Source organism: Corvus brachyrhynchos, unplaced genomic scaffold (genome assembly GCF_000691975.1).
Source record: "Corvus brachyrhynchos isolate BGI_N302 unplaced genomic scaffold, ASM69197v1 scaffold331, whole genome shotgun sequence".
NCBI lineage: Eukaryota > Metazoa > Chordata > Aves > Passeriformes > Corvidae > Corvus > Corvus brachyrhynchos.
In genome coordinates, this window is record NW_008237229.1 from 1,943,436 (window position 1) to 1,952,518 (window position 9,083).

Sequence of the window (9,083 nt, forward strand, 5' to 3'; positions counted from 1 at the left end):
TAGAAGCTGCTCAGAAAACTGGAATACCTATTTTTCTTTTAAAAACCCCAACCAAACAAAACAAACCTTCCACACATGCCAAAAAGTTCTCACAGTCATCTCTCTACAGCTGCTTGACTCCCTAATCAACAGCACCACAACTCACTTCAGGCAACACTGTCTTATCACACCAGATGACTCCACTACATGATTTCCTAAAATTCCAAGATTTTTGGTGAACTGCAGTTTCAAAGGTTGAGGGAGAATCATAAAGTTAAGCTCACACAGCTAAAAAATCTAATTGCAGTAATTCAAGCCAGGCTTTGATCAATTCAATTTTCCCTCTAAGTTATTGTCTAATATTACAGAACATAAAAATACTAAAAAGGCACATGCAAAACCCAGAAATATTTAAAAAATCATCCAATTAAATGAAGCCTAATCTAACTACATGGTTTCATCTCAAAATTACACAAGCGAGATGGACCATTCCCCTTTTTATGGCAGAGGCAAGCAAAGGACTGTTTAAAATTCTAACATTAATATGAGAAAGATTATCATACTGTCAAACTAAAATACTGCATAATAAAAAGTGATTGTGGTTGTTCCTAGAACCTTTTAGTATCTGATTTATGAACCTCTAGGAGACATCTAGGTAATCAGACTTGTTCACAGTAAGTAATCCTTCAGCCGTTTATCAGTCACTGTATTAAATAAACAGCACTTTCAGTTTAAAATTTGTACACAACTACAGAAATGAGATTCAACTGACTGTAAACCTCCTGAAGCTCAACACCTAGCAGACTAAGAAGAGTAAATAAAAAATAGCAAACTAAAATTAATTCAAGAAACTTCAACATAATTCATGAAGAGATGGAAGAGATTCCATAAGGAAACTAACAGCAGAGTGAATTACGATGTAATACCAATTTTTAAAACCAAATTCACCTAGTCTAACCCACAAAACTCAATCAGGGCCCAGACTGCTGTTAAAATGTCAATCCACCCATCCTTGCACCAAAAGTCTCACTTCCTTTAGACAAACACTTTGGGAAACACACACAAAGCTGTGAGCTTTGACATTAGCAGCTACAAGTATCAAATTCAGCACAAGTACAATAGCTGAACTCACAGCCAGCCTGTACAGCACAAGGCTTATCTCAGAAATCCATAAATATAAACCTGGATAGGCAAAAAGCTGACGGCAATCAAAAAACAGTTACTGAATTAGACTCTTGTTCTACAGACTGCTTGTATGATTTAATATGAATACTTTCCATGTGTTTGGAAACCTGGGAAAAGTACATTTACTACATCTTGATCTGCCTTTACATTCTCCCTCATCTATCTGCTATTGGCAGCTGCCTAAGATGACCTTGCTCAATTCAAGTAAAGAAGTCAACAGTAAAGTAGAACTATTTTGCAGTTGCTGAAGCAGTCAAATTTGGGGTTGTTGCCCTACCTCCTTTAGCTCCTAACTTTTATATACAGTCACACACGAACAAGCAGAGAACAGAAATATGCTGAAAATTTATTTTTGATATAAAAGCATGAGAAATATACTGGGCTAGTCTGTTTTCATCAGCATTCCAGTCATAAGGCAACACCATTCTGACTTTCAGGAGTCTTAAAAGACTTATGATACCTCTGTGTGAAGAAAAAAATATTATCAAAGCCAAGACACAGCAAAATTAGGATGCATATGCATTTGAAAGTAAAATACATCTCCTTGTATTATTTTGCCACAATAGGAAAGCATTACTTTTTCCTTTCATGTATCACTTTATCTGAAATGTTTCTACTGGAAAGAAACCAAGACCTCTGTAAATATTACATGTCATTTGCCAACAGGAAAAACTTAAGATCTTGTTATAGTAAATCACACATACCGGTACCAGTGTTCTCGGAAAGGTGACGCAAGCAAGCACTGTTAACAGTTTAATACCCAGCGGCAGCTGCTGTACTGCTGCCAGGGGCAGACAACTGCAGCCTCCAAGGAGGTTTCCTGCTTTAATCCTTACGTTCTCAGCTTCATTTTTCCCCTTCTTATAAATTCTGCTTTGTAAACATGACAAAGTTCTGCAAGTTGTTTTTTTTAAAGTCCCTTTAACAGCTAATTCTGTGCACAGACAGAGCCTCCCTCTCTCTCCCCAGCTAAAACAGAGGAGATCCTGCAAGTACTCTGGCATGCAGTCCACAGGACAAAGAAAGCCACTAGAATATATTGATTTCCCTTCTTTCAAGGGATGAGGTTCTTAAAGGACACAATGACCTAGAAACCTCATTCAAACCCTGGCTTGCTCTTCTGAATTAAGTGAAGCAAGCCAATTTTTGACAGTGAGTTAGCTGTAATGTACTTCCCGTACGTATATAATTTCCAGTTACAAAGTACTTAAGATTTATATGAATGATAAACCCATCTTTAAGATAAGATTTATCTTATGTGTTGCCATGCCTACAGCAGCTAAAATACAGTACTCATTTTCTGAAGTGCTAATTCCCCTATTTCAACAAACTATGCAGCCTGAAAAGGAAGTGGAAACCTTGAAAATTATTCTCATTCTGGCTCCCTGCACTGAGAAAAAACACTCCCAGAATGACCCTGTCTGAGATAAGCAAACTCAGATTACCCATTTCCAGTGAAACCCTGTGTCACTAACAATACTTCCCATGCCTCAAATAATGCTAAGACTTCACACTGCCCATCATCGCTTCCTGCTTAACAGAAAATGACAGATCCAGTTAAAACCAAGACACAAAATGTTTGGCATTTTACATGATATAGTTCTTGCAGTTGGTTAATGAAAGGTTTTCATTTAAAAATAACTGTTTCTAGAACACTGTATAACTTCAAAATTATCTTTTATCCAGAAGATGTCTCTGGTTCCCCAAATATAGAGCTAGTAACAATAGAGGAGGGAGAAATGCTACTTAGTGGATTAAATAAAGTCATAAATAAAACATGCAGCTGCAAGTCATCCCAGTGACCCTGCCTGACCCTCTCCTGCCTACCAACAAATCCCCTCCATTTCACTAATCTAAATCTAGTCTATCTGAGCTGCTAAATTATTCAAATTGCAATACTCTGTCACTAGACTTACAGTCTCAAGTTTCAGAGGTAGCCTACGGCAAGGAAAAGGCAAAATTACTTTTCCTCACCACCGTGTCACCAGTTGTACGCAATGAATGCCATCACATCAGTCACGGCCTAGCTCATGACTGAAATGTATTCATACCAAAATATGTGTGTCACTGCCGCACAGGATGCTTACACTTGTAAGCAGGACCATGGAAAAGAAATCTTAAGATACATTTAAGTTTATATCAGCATGTGCTATAAAGTTTCCCTCTTCCCCAACCCCAAAGAAGTATCTGCAAAAGCAGCACATTGAGTTTATTTTACAATGTTTCATGTGGTAAGATGTTTTAGAGAATCATTAGATAATGTCATAAAAATCATCAATGTCAGCTTCTAATATGGACAAGAAATACAGCAGGGTTATTTTGGGCTGAACATCTCTCTGTTCTCAGCACATACACTCGAAACACAGGACAGAAGGAGAACATTCCTGCAACGGTAATTAATAGGCACCATGTGCAAAAGCATTCAAATCAGCTCCAACTCTGTTCCCTGTAAAGCACAATACTCTTCATGTTCCTCTCCTGTACTCTATGCCAGCTGCAAGCCTATGGTTGAAAGGTCTGACACAAAACCTACTCAAGGCCACAGGAAGAAAACATGAGAAATCTCTACCTTGCAAGATCTTCCAAAAGCAACATGATCTATCAGGGAAAAATGCTCAGATGTCCCAGGTTCTTGAGCCACACACCATATTACAGAGGAAGGCTGAAGAGAAATCTGTGTAAACCCCCATCTACCCTCCAAAAGCAAAAGGAAAAAAAAAAAAAAACAACCCTGCCAATTTTGCCAAGGGGATTTCCTTCTTGCCTGTAAATCTGGGAACTCAGCTCTAAAGGTGTTTACAGTCAATCTGAGACACCAGACTCCTCTGATAACAACTAAGGATAAGATTTAGAAGGAAAGTTAATTACAGAAATCTTTGGCGTTTCATTAAAATTATTAATAAAGAACAACAACCTCACAACTTACTTTCCTCTGTTAACAACGTTTTATGAGAAATGGTTTCATCTGTCCGGAAATGACTGGCTGTCAAACCAAACCTATTTCAGATTAACTTCCTGTTTCAATAGTACTATGGAGCCAAAATACTCCTCTCTCTATTCTAGACTAATACCAAACTATTAGACTTCTATTTTTTTTTCAGCTAGCCAGTAACTCTTGAGGGCTTTTACCAAACCAAACTTATATATGCTACAGCTCTTTAGCCAACAAAACCGGACACTAACAAAAATACTTAAGAAACTGGAAACACTGCGAAACTCAACTGTAATGGGCAGAAATGATTAGCCTTTCCCAGCAAACAGAAATCAATTTTTACCTAGAAATACATGTAACAGACACAAGTTTGTTTCAGTGTACTTGTCCCCGATATTGCAGGTCAAATGGGGCAAACCAACCCAAAGCATTTTTTCCTGTACTTGTAATTGACATATTTTCCGTAAAACAGAACAATCTTTGCATTTCCACCACCTCAGATTTTAAACTGGCTTGGCTGCTATCACAGTTAACAAACCATTTTCACACTGCTTTTGGAGAAATAAAATTCTTTCTTTAAATTATGTCTTACAGTATGATGATGTAGATAGATCTTAAAAGTCCAACAGCTGGTTCTGAAGGCCTCTGACTATTAGAGAATATTAATATCACCCATTTTTCATCTAAACACTGTTAAAAGGCAGCAAAATTTGCAAAGTGAAGGACTGAGACATCAAGATTGTGTGAGACTGAGTCGTCTCGCATTTCTGCAACACCAAGTCCTTGCATACATGCACCACAATTAGATGTGTTCACCACAGTGACCAAACCATGCAGCTTTTATCCCAGCTGCTTTGAAATTTAGGTACTGCTACCTTGAAATCTTATTTATCATATACTCCCTTTCAGGTGTCTTTCTCCTCCTCTCATCATTACTGAACCAATTATGAGTCATATTTGAAAACACAAAAGTAAAATTCCAGAGGAATCAACTAGTTCAAACACAGTGTTTTGCTCTGTTCTCCTCATACAGCTTTGTTCCTAGTGCCCAGTTCTGCAAGCTATCTAGGTGGAGCAATTCAAACCATCTTTCTTTCATAAATGCTAAAAACTGACACATTCCTCATAAACTTCACCATCTTAGTTCATTCATTATGTTATAATTTATGTCAGAGTGTAACGGCTCTAGCCCTTTCCTGAGCCTGACTACTACTCCAATACTAGATTTTATCTATCTCTGCTTTTGCACTGGGCCCAGGAATTAATACAATCTTTTTTTTTTTTCCTACTGGGTATAAACATGTTTCAGAAGCAGGCTTTGCCATGACTAAGCCAGAGGCATTTGATGCTCTTCACTACTGTAAAAGGCATGCCATGATTAAGGAAAATGCTGAGCTCCAAATAACTGCAGGAGATGAATACAAGTCACATCTGTAAGGTATTACTGGAGGCATTATTAAATGCTATTTAAATAATGCAATGTATTTTTATCTATTTTAGAAACACTGTTTTTAAACAGAAAGAAAAAAGCTCAAGTACTTCGAAAGTAAATTTTCATTCTCTTTGTATAAATTAAATCCATGTATGGGAGAAAAGTAAATGCATGGATACAGCTTCTGATTGTATAGGATGTTAGACCCAGGACTAGAACCTGCAACTTCTGGGTTCAAATCTAATTTCCTGCCTTTTCATCTTACAACCCCCATTGCAACTTAAGTATGAAGCAGAAAGTGAATAAAACATCTCCTTCAGCACTGTAAGATGCTAATGCCATGCTGTAACAGGACAGCAAAGCTGGTTCACCCAAGTCCCTCTGCACAAACATGTGTCCCCCAGAGGCCTGTCTCCATTTCCTCAGCCTACAGTGAAAGTCAGTGAGCCTTGCCTCATCGGAGGTATCTCCTCAGAGCTGGACACCTTCTCCAGCAGAATGCCATGCAGACACAGCAAGGAGGCCATGCACTGGATTCCTAAGTTCAGTTTCATCAGTGTGCAGCACAAGGGTTCAGCACCACACCAGACTGGACCTATTTGGTGCGAATTCACTGTGCCACTGGAGCATCCCAGCAGCAGTCTAAGGAGCAGCACGCAGCACCACATCTGACTGGTGTGACTCAATCCAAGACCCTTTCCATGTCATTCTGAGAAGTGTTATGCACATGCTGTTACCACAACTTTCAACTGGAAACAAGGAGCTCAGCACTTCTCCAAATCTTAGAATAGGTATTCAGATCAGGCTCTTAAACAAAAAGTCCCAATATACCAGCAACCCTTCAAAAACTCTAGATCCAGTAACAAGGTGGCTTTTAGGACCCTTTAGTATTCTGGGAAACTTCAAACATGTTATCTGTCCCAGTTTTATTATACTGCAAAAAAATTAAAGCTGTACAATTTTTTTTCCCCTATCTGTAGCTCACATATCTTTTTGCAATAATTTTGGCTTAACAGTTTCTGAAGTAATATGCTGATGAAAAGAAGCCCACAACATCTCTGTAGCAGAGAAGCTGGTCTAAAAAAAAAAAGCTCGTTTCACATGAGACATAAGATCATTATGTCAAAAAGACCATTTCACAGCAATTAGCAGAAGTACAAAGCACTCCATACCTTATTTACCACATACACAAAACCAACAAAATCTGAAGCATTTTTTAAAGCAACAGTAGAAATTGAGTGGCATTTATCCACATCACCTTGTAGATGTGCAGAATCACTCAGTCCAAAAAGAAAACACTTCTGTCAGTCAAGGCTTATTAACTTAAGCTCTATGCTCATTTTTTACAATAGATGAAGCACTACTAAACAAATAATTTCCCTATGAGAAAAATATCTCTAAAACATTATTTTGCAGCTCACAAACATTTACCTATACACTAATACCTATGACTTGCAACCATCTCTCATTCACCATTCAGCACAATGAGTTTAACCAGCAGACTTTTGTTCCTCCTGTTATACACATTTGTGTATGTGTTATCAAAAGCCCCACATTTATCACAGGATACATGCCTACAGAAATAAACAAAATGCAAAATTTGCAATGACCATGATTTATTACCCCAAATATTTTATTGTTTAAAGTCAACAGGGTAAGAGAAGGTCTAGTAAGTTTACTGCAATGACTGCAGAAAAGATACTCACATGGACTAACATCTCTGTATCTGTTTCGATTTCTGTTTTCTGGATATTTTGCAACTCTGTGAGGAAAGTCAGTGGATTTATGTCGGATTTCCTTAAAAAGACAAAAAAAATTGACTTATAGCCAGCAACCTGATTAAGATTACTGTTCTATACATACTACTAATTAAGTAACATTATTAATAACTAACATTTTTTAAACCAACTTTTACTGCCCCTAGTGTCATTTTCCCTCAAAAGACGTGCCTCATCCATGGCCAAACTGTTACCATTTAGATCTTCCTACATTTGGCTAAAACCACCAAACATAACACAAGTAACTGAGACATCAGGATCAAAGGGCAAAAAACCCCAAACCCCAGATATTTATTACGTTTACAGTTTACCTCAGAGTAGCACATTATCTCCCAAAGCAATAAGGACTCAGATGCAGCAGCAGTATTATGCTGGCTCCTTTACAGCGACTGGTAGCATAAAACCCCACAAAGGTAAGTGAACTAGTTAATGATTATGGCTACTATTAAGAGCCATAGGATTATTCTTGGTGGTTTGATGGCTCATCCCATACAGCTGTAGTTAAACATGAACCAATATGAAGAATTCTAGAGTCACAAATATCAATGTGAAATCAAAGCCTGCTTCTCCCCATGCATTAATACAAACCTTCCAGTAATCTGTGAGACATTCAGACTCACACACTGTTTTAAGGACCCTACTGTTCACATGTTCTGAATATTCTGCTTTATTAATTTGTTGTCTGAGTGCATCTTTTCTACAACTTCACTAAGATACACAGAATTATCTTATGCAGAAAACTGAAAACAGCCTTCAATGTGTTCTACTCTGTCTTTACATCTCTGTACTGACGCTGTCTCAGCAGAAATGTCGTACAGTACAGAATTAACAATATTTTTCTTTGAATTCTCCTTCTGTTTTTAGATTATGTTGCTACATTTGATCATTATATCCCAAAGGGCATTTAAACTTCTTATTACAACTGAGCATTCTTTGGTCTTCTCAATGTTCCCGCTATCTTTGTGCTCAAACTTCCTAAATAGTCTAGTCTATTCCCAGACAATGAACACAGCCAAAATGGGCATCAGCGGAAATATAACGTACAAAAGAAAGCGCCAATTTTTAGCACTGGTTGCGTGACCTTTCTTTAAATGTAGTGCCAACCTGTAAAGAACATAAATCACAGTGTGGAACACCAACTGCCAAGAATCAATACTCCACATATTTGTATAAAAATCTCTTTCTGTTGGGTTTTTTATTTTGATACAGAAAACTAGAACTTCTCTAGTTTACATGGCTGACAAGCTTTGGGAGCTTGCACAAAGAACAAATGGATTCCTTCACACCCAAGTTCCCATGAAAGGTAAATTTTGTACTATTCTTTAACAGGATGCAACATATTTTGCTTCTTAAAGCACCTGCATTGTCCGTGCACAGAAACAGGCCTATACTTTGGTAAAGAAACACTAAAATAGCTGGAAATACTACTACAGTAATGCAGTGGGAGGGTAGGCTTGCTAAAAAGAATTAAACTTAAGGAAGTGTAATGACTAGTTCTAAAATCAGTTTTCCCACATAATATCCAGCCATCACACAGAATCACAACATGTCCTGACCTGGAAGGGACACACAAATATCATCAAGTTCAGCTCCTGATCCAGCACAGAATAACCCGAAGAACCACACCACGTGCCTGAAAGCATTGTCCAAACCTTTCCTGAACTCTGGCAGGCTTGGTGCTAGATGGTACTTACTTGTAACACAGATATATCCAAAACTGTAACATCTGAAATACTGCAGTAGAGATAGTGCATTTGAATCACATATAAATCAAATA

The 9,083-nt window shown here is 37.8% G+C and overlaps 1 protein-coding gene across 1 annotated transcript in view; it reads right to left on the reverse strand.

Annotated features, from left to right (window-relative positions):
• Positions 1-7,349, reverse strand: part of PTPN2 (protein tyrosine phosphatase, non-receptor type 2) — a gene marked incomplete at its 5' end in the record, with an annotated part of 29,155 nt that extends 21,806 nt beyond the window's left edge. Inside the window, one exon of the mRNA XM_017729471.1 lies at positions 7,235-7,349. Coding sequence (XP_017584960.1) covers positions 7,235-7,349 — 115 coding nt within the window. The remainder of the gene's footprint in view (positions 1-7,234) is intronic.
• Positions 7,350-9,083: the final 1,734 nt, after the last annotated feature.